Source organism: Dermacentor andersoni, chromosome 7 (assembly GCF_023375885.2).
Source record: "Dermacentor andersoni chromosome 7, qqDerAnde1_hic_scaffold, whole genome shotgun sequence".
Classification (NCBI taxonomy): Eukaryota; Metazoa; Arthropoda; class Arachnida; order Ixodida; family Ixodidae; genus Dermacentor; species Dermacentor andersoni.
In genome coordinates this window covers 164,065,239-164,085,368 of record NC_092820.1, presented here as the reverse complement: position 1 = coordinate 164,085,368, position 20,130 = coordinate 164,065,239, and the positions used below count along the sequence as shown (strand labels likewise).

Genomic DNA, 20,130 nt, shown 5'->3' with positions numbered 1-20,130 from the left:
AAACATGAGAACTTGTGTAGTGGAGTAGGCTGCGTTGCTTAGGTAGCCATACTTTACAGGCTATACAGCGATTAAAATAAAAAATTATGGGGTTTTTAAGTGCCAAAAGCACTTTGATTATGAGGCACGCCGTAGCGGAGGACTCCGGAAATTTCGATCACCTGGGGATCTTTAACGTGCACCTAAATTTAAGCACACGGGTGTTTTTCGCATTTCGCCTCTATCGAAATGTGGCCACCGTGGCCGGGATTCGATCCCGCGACCTCGTGGTCAGCAGCCCAACACCGTAGCCACTGAGCAACTGCGGCGGGTTATACAGCGATCATTTGCCCTCTCTGAAGAATCTGTGCATGCAAATAAACTACTAAATTGCTCCTAATGCTCCATTGTGCATGTAATAAGTAACGCTTGCACTATGTAGTGACAGAAACTTGCAAACTTTAAGAATATTAGAAGGTGAATGTTGGTTTATAATTGTGATAACGGCTCTTGATTATTCAAAAACTATTCAATATTTGATTTGCTTCTGGCACTATTGATCTGGCCCCAAAAATCACTATTTGCGCACCCCTAATGATAAGTATACAAGCGCAAGTAAGGAAGCAAGCAAGCAAGCAAACAAACAAACAAACAAACAAACAAACAAACAAACAAACAAACAAACAAACAAACCAATCAACCATTGAAAAAAAAATGTCAGACCTTGCCTCCTGGTTATTTTACATGTTGAGACAAGAACAAGAAATATAAGATAGGGAAAATAGCTCATCCAATGCCCAAAACAGGAGGCAGCATATAAACAGTCAACTAGGTGCAGATAATGCCTTTATGCACTCAAATCTACCGCTTGATGTGCATGTGCTGTTTAAAGTGCCGAAAAACCGAAATTGAACAACTGAAAATTTTTCTTTTTCTCTTTTTTTTTTCCAGTATAGAAGTGAAAAAGCTTGACGGCAAAACAAGCTCCGAGGATGCTGTGGCACACGCGGGAAAGTTATTATGGTTGCAGACTACAAAGTTTTTCAGACTTTATTATTAAATTTTCTATGTCGTCCAGTCAAAAGGCTTGACAACAGTGATTACTTGCTGCTCAAAGATATCTCAAAGCCCATGCCGCTGCTCGTTAAGCAATTTTTAGTTTGTGCCACTGTTTCATATGCATTTTAGTCTGTTGTAATGTGGTAAAAGCACTAGAAACCTTTAATAGACATGAATGACCTGGGTAATTCCAACAATTCACATACGGACATGTTGTTTGAAACTGCACTAATATATACAGCCCATCTTTACAAAGATAGACATGGTGCTCCTAAATTGAGTGAATGTGCAGCTCACCTCTTTCACTGCTGCCGGAAGTGACTCCTGGTACATAATGAGTTCATGCTCTCTGTTGATGCCTGCAGCAAGACAATAATGAATGAATGAATGAATGAAAGAATGAACGAATGGGAATAAAATAATAGCAGTCCTATCTGCTGTCATTCCAGACTGTATAGATGTGGGGCTATTAAATGCCGTTCCTTTTCTCCTTCAAAGTCCTGAATATATACATCTCTCTCTCTCACACACACACACACACACACACACACACACAAAAGCACTTCAGAAACAAGCGTCATGGTGACCCTGAGATGTGAACTAGGGTCCACTGGGTCTGGAAGCTGCCTTTGCAGAGCATGTCATGTTGCAAATGTATTGGAAAAATGCAGCGCAAGTTTTAAAGGATGCATATAGAAAGGAATGTTTGCCTGTTGCATTGTGACTAATAAATGTGTCAAGAATAAAAAGGCAACAACGAAGACGCAACGAGAGAAAAAGCAGTAGATAGCAGAAAAAAAAAAAAAAGAAAAGCTGCAAGCAGAAAACACAGTGCACTGGAGACAGGGGCAGACAAAGAAATTGGACACACGTGGTACCAACTCACAGCAAGTTTGTTTCAAATTTCATAACCGCCCTTGCGCTAGCCAAAGGATTTCACCATGCATATCAAGCAACAAAAGCTTGATATGCGCAGTGAATTGCTTAACCTGGCATAAGAACAGTAACAAGCTTTGAGATAAACTTGTTGCAAGTTAGCAGCGTCAAAGCCCCATTTCATCATCTGCCCCTGTCTGCACCGCACTGAATTTTCTTGTTGTAATGGAGAAACGATGGGCTCAAATATAATAACAAGCAACAATAGTCAAGTTATACAAAGTTTCACTGCAACTGTAAGACATGGTTGACGAATTGTCAGGTGACATGCCCAAACACCTCCTTTTGACTGGCTCCCTTGGTGATAGTAGCCAGGCAATATGGTGGCCTCTTGTGCCTCCTCTCAACTGACTCCCTTGCCAACAGCTGAGCACTGATTGAGCAAAATGGACTTTAGCAGACCTCCACACTGCAATCTCTAACCCCACAGTTGTGTATTACTTGATGCTACCATCCAAGTTATTGCAACATTAATGAACCACAGCTCCTGGCTCTTCCATGTGGAAGTGCGCATCTCAACAAGTGCCCCGCGAGGAATTTACCCCCTAGTGAGCTCACACTTTAGGCCTACCAATGTCCTAGTAATGCAGTTGGAGCATGCATCAGTTTACTGGATGACAGGCATCATGTTTGTGACTGAGTGACGTGCGTTGTTTTCTTTAAGAATGCATTTACATCTTACATATTATGACACAACGACATGTTATTCTTATGACAACATGGCAGTGGTTCTGTCGTGCCATACCAGCAAACCTTGACGGTTTGGGGTTGTGATTGAAAATTACTGCTGGTCTCCACCCACCCAATAAGCTATTCTAAATAAGAAATATGCACTGGATCCCATAGGCAACAAGATTCACAGAAAGGAAAGCTGGTACATAGAACCTAGACCATAATGTACAAATTTGTACGCACTTTTGATGAGGTCGGCACGGGACTCAGGTGGTCCACCATTGGCAAGAGCAGCTAACTTGCTGAGGCTTAACAGTGCCTGCAAAAAGAAAAAGAAGTGAAAGTGGCAACTATCAAGCAGTGAAACAAGTGGCAAGCACCAAAAGTTAATCAGGAAAGGGAGAAGATTGTCCTCCACCCAAGTTTAGCATGAGGCTACCAAGTCTTTCTCAGAAAGAAAGCTTTGCAGTAAAAGAAAAATTTGAATTAGGCTGGGGGTTCAACTAGGGACCACTGCTGTTCCAGGGCCAGTCGCTCTACCATCTGAGCTGACCAGGAGGCCTTTTTCTCCCCCCTCTTTCTTCATTATAGGGTTTTACATGCCAAAACCACGTAACAGCAACAAAGAATGTCAAGCGGAAAGTCAGAGAGGCTGAAATAATCTCATGGGTGGCGGCAATGGAAAAGAAACCTGCCATGAGTAACTACCTAAGAGAAAGAAACGAAATCAGGAAAGAAACAATTTATGATAACTCAAAGGAAAGCTTGGAAAGCTCGAAAGAAAATTTGGTTATGGGAATTCATCGTGAGGTTTTCTTTCTTTTTCTTTTTTTTTTAAACCTAGGTAGGACATTAGGCAGTGCAATAGTAAGAGCTTGGTGGTGCAACCCACCGCCCCGTAACAAAGGGGACGCTCATAACATCCATCCATCTCATCCATGATCTCATTATGAGGCGCACCGTAGTGGGAGACTCGGGAATAATTTGGACCACCTGGTTTTCTTTAATGTACACCTAAATCTAAGTACAAGTGTGTTTTCGCATTTCACCCCCATCGAAATGTGGCCGCTGTGGCTGTGACCCTGTGCTTAGCCCAACACCATAGCCGCTAAGCAACTACGGTGGGTTGACTAGGAGCCTAGCTGACCACAGAGCGAGGCTTTATTAATGGACAACTTGAAGCACAGGCATGAACCTGAAGTATAAATAGCAACTAACCTCTGCATAAGCCCTTGCAGGCTTATGCAGAGAGAAACAGAGAAAGAGAGAGAGAGAGAGAGAGAGAGAGAGAGCGAGAGAGAGAGAGCCTGCTAGGCTCATAAGTGCTGAAAGAAATCAACAAGTGGAACACAGTTCAAGCTAAACTGCATTGCAAGCAAGGATGCAACTGGCATGTGGTAACATGTCATGCACATTGCAATGGCAGGTTAATAGATTCAAGAGTTGGAATCAAGCATCTCTGCTGGTTGGGATGCAACTTAATAAGGGCTCAAGTGCTTAATTTTACTGCTACACAGTCTGTACAAGAGATTGACATAACTTTAAAATAAAACATGCACTCCTTTACAGTGTTCTAAAACACACAGCTGTTTCACATGCTCTCAAATTAAGAGCTGTGAGTAAACTTCACATTTCTTTTAACTAGAAGGTTTGCCGACAATTTCAAGGGATTCGCATAGGCTCACATGCCACCCTTTTGACCTTTGACTCCAATAATGCAACAATATGAGCTAGTTGGCACGCCTTTCGGAAACAAATAATGCTAAAAACATCTGTCTTGTTTCTTGTTTTGCCCTATATTTAGTCTTGTTTGCTTCCATCTTGTTTGCTTCCCCCTCCCCAAAAAAGAGCTCTGACTGCACTGCACGGATTTGGTGCAACAGAGTACACAAGCTTTGCCTTCTTGAGAAGCAACTTCACGAAATGCACGTGACGACCCAGCAAGCTCACCTTCTTTCGAGCTAAGTATTTGTCCTCGCGCAAGCCCAGACTGTGCAGCGTGTTTGCAGCCTGGCCCATCTTTCCAAGCTGGATGGCATGCAGCCAGCTGAGGGAGTCATGGCCCTCCAGGAAACGCTCGAGGTTACGGTGCTGTGATGTGGGCTGACGCAGCAGGTCTCCACGTCGTCCTGTACAAGTCATCAAAGAGAGTAAACATATTTATCGAAGCACGAACCACTGAGGTCACTTGGCATTCAACAACAGTAACACTAATCGATGGGGCCTCACATCACGAACCAATGCCCAGGTCCTCATAGACACCACAAATTAATCCTACAGATTAATTCCGACTACATAGGATTCTATAGGATGAATCTAAGTAGTACGCAATTGTTTTTGCATCCTATCCCCATTCAAATGTGACTGCTCCGGTTAGGAGTCGAACCCTCAACCTTACACCCAGCAGCAGAACAGCATATTACTATTGAACAATGCAGATGCTAGTGGTGCTAGCTGTTGAGCATGGCTATGAGGCCAGAAGTAACAAAGCACAGAATGCTTCGAAAACAAATCCTAATGACGGAATACACCAGCACATTCTACAGATCTTGCAGACAAAATTGGAAGACCAAGGAAACACAGATACTGATTTAGGACATCCAATTTCCTTGAGCCTGTGCAACCTTAAGCTTTGTTTTGCACATGGCTGTCTATGGCGGTAAATATGCTCAAACTATAGCATGCGAATTCCAGCCACTAGTACATTTTTGCCCCCAGAAAAATGGGGGAGAGAGAGAAAGAGAAAGCCCTTGGTCCAAACAAGGGTGCTGCAATGGAGAAAGATGGCTATTATGTTATAACTCACCTGAGTCAAGCTGCCACTTGAACACAAACTCTGGAAATCCCTACGAAGAAAATAAGGCAGAAATGAGACACCGATCACAATAGATGAGCAACTGACCATTGAATCAAAATCTTCCAACAGTGCAACTTATTCAGTGCCTTAGTCAAACGAGGATGAAAAGTTTTAATTCAGTACAGCTTATGAAGCCTGTGAAAGCCCCTGCCCATTCATGCTCTGGACGCTACTGTCCACGTAAGCAATGTCAGCACAAGGTAAAGAAATACACACTATGGTATTATCACTATTTGTGGACAACAAACTCCCTCAACCTGTTCTTGGCCTTTGGAAAACCGGCCAGGCTCAACTCTAGCGCTAACGCCACACACAATCTAGCACTGGCTGTCCAATGTTCATTGCTTGTTCAAGCTCTGTTTTTGTAACCAGCCATGTGAAGGAATAAACACAATAGACAAGGTGCAAAGTATAACATCATGCAGCGGCACTGCTGTGTGACTTCGTGCAGGGAAAAAATGGAAAAGCTCTACTGTCATAAATTTTCTCGGGCATGATTAATAGATGCAGCCAAATCTTCCAAACCTACTAGGCAAGCATCGTTGTTCAAAATGGAAAACAGAGCCAGAGAGATGTGTTAGCTCTCTTCGGCAGCACTACACTCGATTGTTTACAAACGTGCAGTTGCCTACAATACTCTTGTATGCAGTACTAGGGCAGTGGCAACATGGTGCTCCTACGGGGTGCCGACAGGACAATTTCATCACCATAGTTAATTTCATACATTGCAAGAAATGCTACTACTGCTAAACTTTTCTCACTGGTCGCGTTCGAGACTGAAAAATAACGCGCCACATATGAAAGAAAGATATGGGTATGCATCATGTATTTCAATGTAACACTCTCGAACCATGTACCCCTCTATCCAGGTTGATTGGGCGTGTAGCTCACTGACGAGCTCTCGCAGTACTGCATCTTTAGCCCTATCCTTGAATTTGAGTTCCTCTGATGGATATACTATCTACCTGCTCTAAGACACAGTTGAAATCTCCAAGAATAAGCTGAGAAGGGCGTACCAAGTATGGATCTAATGCAGCAAACAACTCTCTTTTACCTCTACCTCTGCATGGAGCATAAACATCAACAATTCGAATGCCACAAGCAGGAACCACTGACAGGATACGGCCCTCGGCATCCCTGGCATGATGAAGAACAAGGCCACTAAAATCTGGTATCAGAATGATGGCTGTACCTCGGCAGCCTGACTCGCCATAAGTCCAGAAAGACCTGATGTGAAAAATCTCTGTCAAAGTGGCTGATCTGACCTAACCTATGGACATAAGTTTCTTGGAGTACGAAAATATCTACCTTTTTGGATTTAGCTAAGTTGATAACCTCTAACTGTTTGGAAGCTCAAGACAAACCTCTACAATTGAAAGAAGCTATAGTGAGAGAAGGAGCCATATTGGGTGAAAGAAATTTAACAGAAAGCTAAGGAAACTTAGCAAAGGAAAGACAAGAAAAAGGCTATAGAAAGAAAGAATAGGCTAGTATTGAGTAATACTAGCCAAATAAGTTACAAAAGCTTGAACTGCCTATGAGGTAGTCTATGAAATTGGAGATCCCTCATAACTAGAAGCGTACATGGTACCTGACATTTTGGAGCAGTCACATCCGAGCTTCTAACAGTGTACACAAGCAGAAGTACTCTGTGTCCAAAGGGACATCAGTCTCCGAGTCTGAATCTGATGATTCCAAAGCAGTGTGCGTGAATTCAGGAGTGCCAGGCTCCGAGCCGTGGGAGCCACCGCCATCCGAGTCCACCGCCCGCCTTGCGGCTGCGTCCCCGGCTGTCGAGCCAGCGTGCTTACTGCGCCGTTTTTTACGCTTCTTGCTCACCTTCAGTGTCCAAGAAGCACCGTCGGTGGTGCCAGTCGGCGGCTCTGCCTTGCCAGAGGCCACGGCCGGCGCAGCGGCCGCCGCGACAACTACAGGGGCAGCAGCAACAGTCGCATTAACCTCCTCGGCCACTCCCTCCGCGCGCGTTGCCAGGTCAGACGGGAGAGTGCGCGCGTCGGAATCTCCGGAATCGTCGCCACCCTCAGCGGTGTCTACCCTGCTCAGAGAAGCCTGGCTGTACCCGTCCTTCAAGTTGGGTGCTGTGCTATCTACTGGCGAAGCAACTGCCTCCACTGCTGCAGACTCCTGCTGTTCTGGCTGTGCGGCTACTGACGAGTAGGTGCCGACACCACATGCTGCGTCGCAGGTCATGTGGCCGAATGGCCCACAGAATGCGCACTTCGGTGTGTCGCACATGGCCACGTGGTGACCTTTCCAGGTTACACCTACGGCACAATCGAACGACTCCCTCATACTCGAACTGCATGACACGCTTTCCTACGCGAAGAAGGTTAGGAACGGGCTGCGCCATCTCCATCCGAATGTGCCGGTTCCCTGTACCAATGCCAGAGAACCCCGGCACGCACTCTTTGGAGATCCCGTGGATCCTACCAAAGACCTACAGCTTGGTGACAAGAGCTTGGTCTGGAAGATCCGCGGGGTAGCTGAAAGCCCTCACAATTTTCACATGAACACCTCGGTACTCAAAACGAACCTCGACATCATGAATCTTCAATTTAGGATCAGCTGAGAAGTGATCAACCGCAGCCTTATTCTTCAATGTCACCTCAAAACGACTAGCACCAAAATCCTGAATCAACTTGAACTCGGACTGCGAGAAGCGCTGCACAAGCGTCTTGCAAACATCAACATTGGTCGCGCCTTTCGGAACACGACCGAAGAAAGTCAGCGGACGAAGTTGTGGAGGAGCCACCATCGCGATGAAAACCACGGGGCGCCCGCACTAGCCAAAGTGAAGCTAACACTACATGAGTGTAAAAGCTAAAAGCCTCAGCTAAACACAGAAAAAACACAAAAAAAGGCACGAGGGTAGCTCACCAAATGGATGGACACCTGGCTGGAACACAAGAACTCGCACTGTATCCAGACATTCCGGGAGGAGACCACGTGGAAGGAATTAGCTCCTCATGGAACTCCAACTCAGGAGCTCCAACTCACGAGCTACGCGACAGCGTTAAGAGGAAGCTTTAGCTCGAGTGCTCTTATCTAAATACATGTAAAAGGAGAATTCGTTTTTCTCGGCAACCACTGCACCAAATTTGACTAGGTTTGTTGCATTTAAAAGACAAACTTAAAATCTAGTGACTGTTGGTTTCGAATTTTTGAGTTAGGTCATGAAATTTTTATTAAACATTGCCAAAAATCGAAAATTTTCAAAAAACGAAACTATCAAGTTTACAACTCTAACTCAACCACTAAAAATGATAATACAATTCTGTGGATTGCATCTAATAGTACATCCAAAGCGGACAAAATTGATATGTTACACATGAATATAAAAATAATTTAATCATAGGGAAATACAACTTTTGCAAAACCGTTGTAACCAACGTAACAAATTCACGTAAGATGAAAAATGACACATTGAATTGGTCCGCTTTAAATGATCTAATGGATGCCGTTTACAGAACCGCGATATCAGTTTTTGATGCAGAGCATGAATTTGTAAACTTCGTGCTTCCATTTTTTTCAAACGGTCAAATATTTGAAAATCGATTTAAGAAAATTCAAGCCCTAAATCGAAATTCCGCTTCCAACAGTCATTAGAATTTAACTTTCTCTTTCAAATACAACAAATTTCATCAAAATCGGTCCAGGGGTTATCTCATAAAAACATTTTTGCGTTTTACATGTATTTGAATAGGCCACGTCGGAGTTGGGCCCGAGCTAAAGCTTCCTCTTAAGGGCGCCGTATTGCAGAAAATTTCGTGTGGGCACGATAGCGTTAGGGAGTTTGTGCGGTAGAAAATCCGGTGTCGGCGTCGAATGTCGTTTCGGTAAAAAAGATTTTCAAAATGCCCATACCCAGGCCCTCCAAGTTACGCAAGGACTTTACTGAAGGAAATGAATTCCTCAAGCTAAAATAAGTGTAAAAATCGTAAACTATGACTTACACACAACCTACAAACATGACAGCTCTCGGATTGTAATTTGACTATACGAGAAAACAATTCTGTTATGCGAAAACTCACAGAAACCCCTTTTCCAGCGTTTCTACCATTCACAAACCAGCCGCGGTGTCTGCCATTTGTGCGTGCCGGCGGGTGGGTGTCTCGGGGCCCATGGAGCAGTGCACCTGCTTCCTTGCAATACCTCCAGCTGGTGCTCGCCTCCGTCGCATTGCGGCACACACAAGAGGCCGCATTTCTACCAGAAAGCCCGCCTTTGTGCATAGCATTCTTGGCCAGCGTTTCCCGGTAAACATTATGGTTACATACGCTCCAGTTGCTGGGAAGCATGAGAAGCAGTCAGTGATCTTTGAATGCTATCGCGTTCCACTCTTAAAAGTGAAGCTTAAGCGTCCTCCAAACTCTTTTCTCGGGAAAAAAGAAAAAGATATGTACGCGTTAGAGTCGGGTAAATATTATAATCAGCCAATTGTGAGCTACTGTCACTGCTAGGAAATCTTCCTAGGTCAGGTCGAAAATAGGCATTTTCTAAGAAAAATTATGTGTGTTCAATGCATTCAGTTCCTTAAGCTCCACGAAGACATGCTGCCACTAAAGAAGTTGCTATTGGGGTTACCATAGTTGTCGCTTGCATGCTGACTGGTCAAGTTCGAATTAACCGGCAAAGGCTAATTTTAGGAACGAAATAATGAAAATTTGGGCCCATAAAAATGAATAGGCGCCAGCCGGGACCATCAGTCAGGATCGAATTAAATCAAAAATCTATTTAGCCGGAGTTGAAATTATGGAAGTCTACTGTATTTAGTATGCGATAATACGTAATAGTATGTAAATAATATGCAATTTGATGCAACGTGCTGTCTGCAAGTTGTAGTTGTAATACTATTTAAAGCAGTCATTCCGTACAGGGAGCACTGCAGATCAAAGACAGACTTATGTCGACCCAAGGAAATTTAGACCTATGTTGACCACAGGTAGTGGTCAACATAGGTGGATATGGTGACCACCATATCTATACCGGCTCCACAGCCACCATAGTCCTCCATAAAGAAAGCAACAAAATCCCAATAAAGAAAGGCGTCAGACAAGGAGATACGATCTCGCTAATGCTATTTACAGCGTGTTTACAGGAGGTATTCAGAGACCTGGAGTGGGAAGAATTAGGGATAAGTGTTAATGGAGAATACCTTAGTAACTTGCGATTCGCTGATGATATTGCCTTGCTTAGTAACTCAGGGGACCAACTACAATGCATGCTCACTGACCTGGACAGGCAAAGCAGAAGGGTGGGTCTGAAAATTAATCTGCAGAAAACTAAAGTAATGTTTAACAGTCTCGGAAGAGAACAGCAGTTTACGATAGGTAGCGAGGCACTGGAAGTGGTAAAGGAATACATCTACTTAGGACAGGTAGTGACCGCGGATCCGGATCATGAGACTGAAATAACCAGAAGAATAAGAATGGGCTGGGGTGCGTTTAGCAGGCATTCTCAGATTATCAACAGCAGGTTGCCATTATCCCTCAAGGGAAAAGTTTATAACAGCTGCACCTTAGCAGTACTCACGTACGGGGCAGAAACCTGGAGGCTTACTAAGAGGGTTCTACTTAAATTGAGGACGACGCAACCAGCAATGGAAAAAGGAATGATAGGTGTAACGTTAAGAGATAAGAAAAGAGCAGATTGGGTGAGGGAACAAACGTGAGTTAATGACATCCTAGTTGAAATCAAGAAAAAGAAATGGGCATGGGCACGACATGTAATGAGGAGGGAAGATAACCGATGGTCATTAAGGGTTACCGTAGCAGGGGGCGGCAGAAAGTTATGTGGGCGGATGAGATTAAGAAGTTTGCAGGGACAACATGGCCCCATTTAGTACATGACCGGGGTAATTGGAGAAGTATGGGAGAGGCCTTTGCCCTGCAGTGGGCGTAACCATGATGATGATGATAACCACAGGATTTTTTTAGTTGCCAAACTTTGCTTTTCGAGCAAGCGCCTTTCACTGACTCCGAGATCAGTGGCTTTGTGGTGCCATTTAGCTAGGGCAACGAAACTGAAAATGTTTTTTTACAATTCTTCGAACAGTTTCTTGCAAATTAATGCATAACCATGCAGCAATTAAAAATGTTGCTCTGTCTTTAAAAAAGTGGGTTAAATATTTTTTTAGCATTTCAATTGCACTTCAAAATGCATTGAGTGAGACTTGCTTGACCACTGTATTTGCATAACTTCTGCAGCATTGCCCTGCTAAGTACAAAACAAAGTATACAGGCACAAGCAAGACCAATTTTGCACACCTGATCAGCAAACTGGATCATGTAGTTCTGCAGCTTGTCTTTGTTCTTGGTGGTCTCGCAAATTTCAACCAGGGATGAAAAATCGTAGTACTTCTCCGCCAGTGCTGCTGCCCTCTCATACTGGGTGGCCTTGACTGCAATGAACACAGACAGACACCACGGTTTGCCTCTAAGCATTACTGAAAAACCAGTTGCAATAGTTGTAGGTCCTTCCTTTCAAAAAGTAACCACAGTTTTATTCCCCTCTCTCGAACTCTTTCAAATTACAGTATCTATTGAAATATGAGGTGACATTTTTATCCCAAAATCCTTAGCCTTAAAGTCAACCCCCCCCCCCCCCCCCCCACACACACATTATATGCAACTGATAGATTGAGTTACTTAACTGAACAATGCGGCAGCAGCCTACACAACTCCGGCGATCCAGATTTTAGATGGCAGTGCAAATTTTAACACTTAACAAGCCTTGGCAGGTGAAGCAGTACCACATTTCTACGCGTATAACCTGCACTGAGAATTTGAAAAATTTAGCAGTAAATGTTTACGGCAGCCTGCGCCGCATTGACGTGTAAGGGGGTCTTCTGATTATATTCGGTATATCGGGCAATCCCTGCAGAGTCTGAATGATTTGTTGGCTGCTCTATACCATACATACCTACATACTTAAATTCTTTTTCTTAGGTCCCCCAACTGCACCCTCGCCGTATAATCTAATAGATACGGTATATACATATTAAAGACGTTTTAAAGCTGAAGTCAAATGAAACAGGTAGCATTGTAAGTACACGCTTAAATCTTTTCAACAACGGTTGGGAATTTTATAAGTACGAATAAAGCAGAGATACTAATACATACAGTGTTAAGTCAGCAAGTATGCAAAAATGCTGTAGATGACAGGCAGATTATGTCTTGTATTAAAATAAATCATGCGACTCATTCGGCTAAAAAGATAATTGGCCTAAATTTTATAATTAGTATAATTACTACCTCTAGCAATTTTAACACGCATGCCTCTGTGGTGAAAGCTAAGGAAATCACTTAATTATGACACCTGCCCTATCTTCGAGGAATTTCAAATGCCCTTTTGAAACACCCTGTATAGAAACTGCCGTACAGTATTTCTTTAACTAGTGATGTATATCGCATTTGCTTTACAGAACAGATGGGACAGCTCCATTGTCTGCCCTGAATGGGAATTACAGGTCAAGCGAGCAGTAGATTTTAAGCTGCACCTGTAACATCAAACGGTGTGATATACTACATGCAAAACGAAGTGACATTGAAGAGCACGCACTGAGAGGTGCAATGAGGCGCTTCCTGTCCTGCTGGTATTGCAGCTCGAGTGCCTCGTACACTGCTGGGTCATGGCCGAGCGAGTCCAGCTGGATCTTGTAGCCGTTGAGCACAATGTCTGCCAGGTCACAGAGCTGCTGGAACACCCTTCCACGAGATGCAGCGTCATCGGCCAGGGGAACCGCGCCTATGGCCGTCAGGCTATGCTGCAAGTGAAGTGAAAAGAGAGGACAGGAACGTCAGCATGTTGTCGCTACTTGCTCACGGTTGAAAATGGTGTGCGGGATGCAAGGAACACAATGAAATGAGGATGACTGTCATGAATGCTGCTGCGTAGTGTATGAAAGGACCTGCTGTGCTAAGGGTAATGTGCGGAAGGGCGACAGGTACTGAAGGAAAGGAAAGCATAGGGAACGCCGTGGTTCTTCCCAATTAGCAGGAATACTTTTTGATAATGAATTAGACTTATGCAAGACAAGGTTGAGGGTGGGAGGTGCAAACCCACAACCTCCGCAACTTCCACACGACAGCTTCACCTCATGGTTTAATTTCATTACCCCACCATTGCTGCAAAAGATGATGTGGTAGTCCTTAACTTAGGAGTATTTCTAGCCAAAGCACCTACATATATACTTCAGCTAGGCAAATCCCACCAGTAGCCTACAACCAATCAATTCAACTCAACTCAACTTCAGCTATTAAAGAATTGAGCTAGCCCCAAAAGCAGTGCCATAAACTGAGTCAGAAATGTACACACCTGCTTGCAAAGGACAGCTCGAAGTGCCGACGTCCACGGCCGAAACTCCAGCGAAATTTCTCTGGCAGCTTCGTAAACGAGCTGCTCTTTCTCCCTGAACAGGCACACCTCTTGCAAGACTTTCTGAAACGGGTGTGGCAGCAGACGAGAATGAGAGTTTTCCATAAAACAGTGGCTATACACAACAGTCCACACTTCAACCTAAGATTCAACCTTCTCTCCCAATTCCAACACACAAAAAAGGAAAAAGGAACACGCACATGTTGTCGCCTGTAACTCATGAAAATGACAATACTGAACAGTACACAAAACTATTGTAACAAATCCCAGTCATAATTTAACGCAGGACTTAACCTTCTCTCCGAATAAGAACTCTTGAAAAAACAAGAAGTTGCGTATAACCCATGCAAATGACAGCACTGAACAAGGCACAAGTGTTTATGGAAACAAACCCAGTACTACATTCAGGAGGAGGCGAAGCTCCACAAATAGTTTTCTTCTGTCCATTCAGACCTCCCACTTACACTGCTATGCTCTGTCAATATGTGGTGCAGTTATGGGAAACAATAATTTATAGTTAAGCACGGCTTCACAGCAATGCACTGCTTTGCCACAAAGCTGTAGCAGTTCCAAGACAAAATTCTAGTATAGCTTGCACCCTTAATTTATTGTTAATTTATTTAAATTTCAGTGCCTGTTATGCTCAGGAAAATGCAGTGCACAGTAACAGGAATGACAAGAACAGGGCAAGAGGACCAGCCCCTCCAAGGCAGGAGGTGAAAGCTAGGAACAAGGAAATGATGTCATGATGCCTGGCTTTATAAAAAAATGACTTAAGAATTATGTACAAAAGGAACCGCACATCATGTGATCAGTAAACGAACACATGCCAGTGAATATCGCCAAAAGGCAACGTGAATGGACTACATAAAGAAATCCACAAACTCACCACAAAGATTGCGTTCACTTCGGAGATCAATGCAAACTCATCTTTGGGAGATATTCCCTTGTTCAGCTCAGCTTCCTCCTCTTCAACAAGGGCAGGAAAGATCTTGTCAAGTTGTGAGACCTGTGCAAAAAAGGAAAGGCAAAGATTAACGAGAAAGTGCACCAACTTACGAGGGCACAACTGTCACAACAATTTTTCAGTGCATCCACACCATTGTTTTTCAGCACATTAGCAGTTGTTTGTAGGGAATTACTGTGCGGATGCGAACAAAGATACAGCACATAAGAAGATATAGAAACATAAGTAGTGTATGCACAACTGAAAAAAAAAAAAAAAAAAACACACACACACACGTGACAAGATGTAGTTGTGGTTGGAGGTCACAGGTCCCAGAAAGAATAGCGCTCACACTACTTCTATGTGCCTTCTTGTGCGCTGTACCTTTCTTCGCATTCGTGCGGTAATTACATGTTGTAATCCCGAACCAACTAACCCCAAAAGATGTTCCTACCAGTTGTCCCTACTTTTGTAATGAGATAATTTAAATCTAGACCAAATATTTGCAAACAGGCAGCTTGAACATCCTCTTGAATGTCTTGCGGTGTGAATGCACTTTTCAAGCAAATTGCTGCCGTACAAATAGCAGTAGAGCATTACTGGAGTGCAGTGTCCATTTTGCGTGAGAGTTGCTATAGTAGGATACAACTTCAAAAGACAGCAGTTGGCAACTAAGGCACACGAACTGCGCCAGGTTGTTACTCCGCCAGCCAATCACAGAAGCAGAAAAAACCGTCGTCATGTGACCATTTTGAAACGGCATTGTACTTGATACCTCTGGAGCATCTGCTGTTCTTTTCATTGGCAGAAGCGATGAGGTGTGCAACAGACATGGACAAAGTGTATGGAGTCTGAGCATTACACTCTTTAAAAGTCCGTGGTACAGCTCATTTTACTGCTGACCCTGTTTTACTCATGAAACTTCACTGCCAACTTAAGTGGAACTTGGCAATATATAGTTGCAGCGAAGCAAAGCGTTTTATTTCAGCTCAATAAAGAGCTAGGCTTTCGCTGTTCCGCTATAATAGACGAGTGAAAACGTACAAAATTATGTGCTTATAATTTTGTTTTTGTGGTTACCGCCTTATTTAGGTAACACGGAAAGTTTGAAGTACGAACTGTTTGCAGCCTCGTGGAGGAACAGTGGCTGGCGGTTATGAACGCGTGGGCGGGGCTTCATTGCAGACTTGAGTTGTATTCGACTATAGTGTTCCACAATGCAGTGGAATCGGGGAAGAAATACGAGTTGAAGCCTGTAACTAAGGAGGTCAATAAGTGCTCTAAGGGTCAGCCGTCTATATTCGGAGTGGCAAGCCTGCAGTTCTTTCTCAGTCCATGAGCAGCTACACTTAGTCGGGTAGCACAGGGACCAGTTGCACTTATTACAAGCATATCTGGGCTTGCCAATTTCGATGAGGTGATTGTCAAATTGTCCAGTCGCTTGTTGCATTTGTAGGGTTGTTGAGATTCGAGATAATTCGATCAATGATACTGTAGTGTGACACATCATTGTGCAGTTACAAGCACTCCTGCATGACCAAATTTCCATGTGGCCTGGACTGGAGCACACATATAGACCTGGAACCTTTAGTGGAAATGAGACAAGCAGCCAATTAAGTATCCATTATCCCAATTGGTTAGCAAAAGTTAGCATGGCAAATCAATTTTAAAAACTGTCTTTCGACCACTTTCCCTCATTGCTATTAATTACTTTAAGTCATCTTCCAAGAACTGAAAAAGTTTGATCTACAACGTACAAGCTATGTATGCTGTACTGTAAGAGTTTTAGTCAAACTACACAAAATTGCACAAACTTAGACATCTGCTAATTTTCCTGAAACCAGACAGTGTTTCGTTCCTTCAGTTTTTTTTTTTTTTTTCATTCAAGAGTTTACCTTCTGGCATAGAACAAGTGAAGCATCTTTCATGTATATGCATGGTTTGTTATGTTCGCTGAAGTCCATGAACTCCAGCAGGCATCCATGTTGTGGAGTCTGGTGAATGACAGATCCACAGATAGTACTATAAGTTGTGTGGCTCTGGTGTACCCCCGCTTCTGACAGGTAGGGGCACCTTGGTGAGTGCAGTCCAGAAGAATTCCACAAGAGGTGTGGTAATGTGGTGCTGTGAGACAGTGTTTCTTAGCAGGGTGGGAAGAGCAGTCCAAAAGACGGCCAATGACTGAAGTCTGCAATTCCACTGTCTTCTGCAGCTCATGAACAGAACTGAACTACTTGGCAACTATTTGAATCTGTCTGACCAGTGACCGAGAGCTACAGGACTGAGACAAGGCCTTTTACCTGCTGGTAAAAGTGGTCCGTTGCTGTCAGTCGTCCAGATGCAGAGACCCTACGTGCCTCAATTACACGCTTGATGCCAGCATCGATCACAGCACTGAACCTGGAACAAAAGTGTGTGCAAGCGAAGAAATTACAATGGCCAAAACATCATTACTGACATGTGCTGTTCTTGGCCAAGAGAAAATAGAATGGCAGCATGTTTACTTGCTGATGTTTCGGCCATGGTGCAGTCTTCACCAGAGTTCTAAAGAAAAAATTATACCAGGGAACATTTTCTTGGAATGGAGTGGAAGTGAAATGAGAAAGACGGTGACAGAATGCCTAGGATTCACAACTCTGACACACAGGAAAAAAAAAAAAAAAAAACACAGCCTTGGAAAACCTCAAAGCGACATGTAGCACTTCCCAAATAATTCGCAGTGAAGCCAACAAAAAGTAGTATGCAGAACTCCCTGCATTCTTTTCATTTTGCCACAGCTGCACTTTAGGAGACAAAAGCTTACAGATTTTCCACTGTCATAGCTCCTGGACTCATTGAGTGCATTCTGCAATTCTACGAGTACACAAATAGCGACATGCAACACCCTTCTTCCCCATGCAGACATTCTGTAAATACAGCAGAAACCCATTGGTGTGTTGCTGGTTTTCAAGCTGTCCACACAGCTACTTTGCACTTGCATGGCCCACAGACTCCTATTACTGCATTCCCAGTGCTTGCCGTCTTCCAATACTACTACAATACTACTAGAAAAATGTACCAGTGAATTTCTACTGCACATGCACTCATCCTCTCCAGTTTTCAAAGATCTTCGCAGTGGTTGCTCTATGCAATGTCAAGTCGTGTCGTAACTGTAACAATATGTCCTTTTTATTAATCTCTAGTACCTCAACAAGTTTCATTTCAGTTAGACTTGTGGTCATGTTAAGTAGGTAAGAACATAGTATTTTTAAGCCACCCCTTCACATACCAACAATGTGCTCTTATGAAGACAGATGGCAAAGAAACAAACAATGAAGGCAAATGTTCACTGGACAAAAAAATGTGATCAAGAAGCAAGGAAACCACAAATGGTGCAAACTGTGCCAGTGCGTTTGAACAACCCAACACTGTAATGTTCAATTGAAAAATGCTGTGGCTTGTTACTCACTGGGCATGGAGTGAGCGCAGCTGCATGGCAGCGACTAGCTTTTCAGCCTGCTCCTGCAGCAGCAAGTTGGTGGCCATCGGTGATCCACGCACAGTGACGGCATAAAGCTGCACGTGAAATGAAACAATGTCAGTACAACATCCAGAATCCTGGCACCATGGCACCTTATTATGTTCCCACTGGTGTTCTCCTATGGATCTCACCTCAGCTTTATGGCAGGCACCTTATCAAGTTTTTAAACATGGAGGCATAATAACGAGCCTTCTGTGAATCTCTGCTCACACGTTAAATCACAGCTTTTGCCTTATCACATTTCACACAGTTCCGTATTACGTGAAACAAAAATAATTGGTAACAATGACTGTAACAGAACTGATACCAGCCCGAACAGTTCAACATAATAAGACGTGTAAAACTGACAACAATGCGAGAAGCTACCAAGAAACCCACATACCAAGTGAAAAGGCATTTGCATGATTACTTATTTACACAATGTGAGGCATACACATGTACACTCTGCATGTGTGTGAGTAGTGCATGTATTTGAGCATACGAATAGGGGAAGAAGGTTGTGCACCTATTGCAAAATAGATGAGCAAAACGAAAACAAGGTAAAAGCGGGACAATTTCCGTTCTGAACGAGAAAGAAAATACAGAGGATCATGCCTTATCCATAAGTTCAAGACATTGCAACCAATAGGCATAAACGTTTCAAAGGGAGCTTTATAATCTATTTGCTATGATAAATTTCAAGCTATAGACAACAACACTCAGTTTGGTTGCTTAGTCTTTTTTCCCCCTCCCTTTCATTTCTTTTATTTATATATTTATTCCATTTAAGTTTTTTTCTTTTCATGAGCAGTGTTTTTTCCAGCTCCTTTTATTATCTTTTTCACAGACACGATAGCCCACAACCTCCAGCGAAGCAGATGATAAAGGGATGCTGTGCACACGGCTATGTCACCGGCCTTGTGCACAGCACTCCTTTATTCTCAATTCTACACCCTCGCCGCTAACACACCTTCGGTCATTGCCATACCCACCCTGCTTACCCCCTCTCCCTTTTAGAAGAACCCTACCTATGTGTACTACGCCGAGGAAAGCATATGTCGCCTTGAAAAAGACAAGCCCACTTGTCGAAATGTTGGCTCCCGCTTTTACCTTGTTCTCGTTTTGCTCATCATCTTAAATTTCCATCTCTCGCCTTCCCCGTGTTTACCACCAAAAGGTAATTATGCATCACCGCTAACTAAGCCAAACCCCCCTGCTAAAGTTTGCATTAATGTGAATGGACTGCAATTCCCTTCAAAGTTGGCAGTATGTTCTCAGATTGATGAATGATTCAATAACCATGGTAAGACATTCGAAACATCTGCACGCCCAAACACCAGCTGGTGCTTCTTGTCCGGTACACACCCGCTGCCACAGGCTCACGCCCTTGAGGAAACTGAGGAGCAGCTGGTGGGCGCGCAGCTTGTCTTCAAGCTGGTGGTGGATGAGGAGCGACAGAGAGGATGCTCCAAGGCCACCTGCTGTGTGCTGGTGTGCCCACCGAGGATCTGAAGCTGGCACATCATCGACAAGCCGATAGCCCAAGCGAGAGACACATGTGTCCAGTGCAGAGTCTGGCTCGCTGGACGGTTCCGTGCGGCCCAGGAAGATTTCATCAATGATTGCTTCGCTCCTGAGCTGCAATGTACAGAAGTACTTGGTCATGGGCTAGCTCATAAATTTTTCTCGAAGAACGGGCATATTTGCAACAAGATTAGATGGGACATAAATGCACACAAATGACATATGTTTCAGTTTATCGATGCACTTGAAATGTTTTACAGA

At 43.7% G+C, this 20,130-nt stretch overlaps 1 protein-coding gene across 1 annotated transcript in view; it reads right to left on the bottom strand.

The window, feature by feature from the left end:
* Positions 1–20,130, bottom strand: part of Nup133 (nuclear pore complex protein Nup133) — a 47,929-nt gene that overhangs the window by 5,270 nt on the left and 22,529 nt on the right. Inside the window, exons 17-27 of the mRNA XM_050180473.3 lie at positions 19,711–19,983; positions 18,295–18,401; positions 17,147–17,246; positions 14,790–14,909; positions 13,841–13,963; positions 13,085–13,289; positions 11,791–11,924; positions 5,453–5,492; positions 4,597–4,775; positions 2,890–2,965; positions 1,336–1,397 (exon numbers count right to left, since the gene is read on the bottom strand). Of these exons, the coding sequence (XP_050036430.1) occupies positions 1,336–1,397; positions 2,890–2,965; positions 4,597–4,775; positions 5,453–5,492; positions 11,791–11,924; positions 13,085–13,289; positions 13,841–13,963; positions 14,790–14,909; positions 17,147–17,246; positions 18,295–18,401; positions 19,711–19,983 (1,419 nt within the window). The remainder of the gene's footprint in view (positions 1–1,335; positions 1,398–2,889; positions 2,966–4,596; positions 4,776–5,452; positions 5,493–11,790; positions 11,925–13,084; positions 13,290–13,840; positions 13,964–14,789; positions 14,910–17,146; positions 17,247–18,294; positions 18,402–19,710; positions 19,984–20,130) is intronic.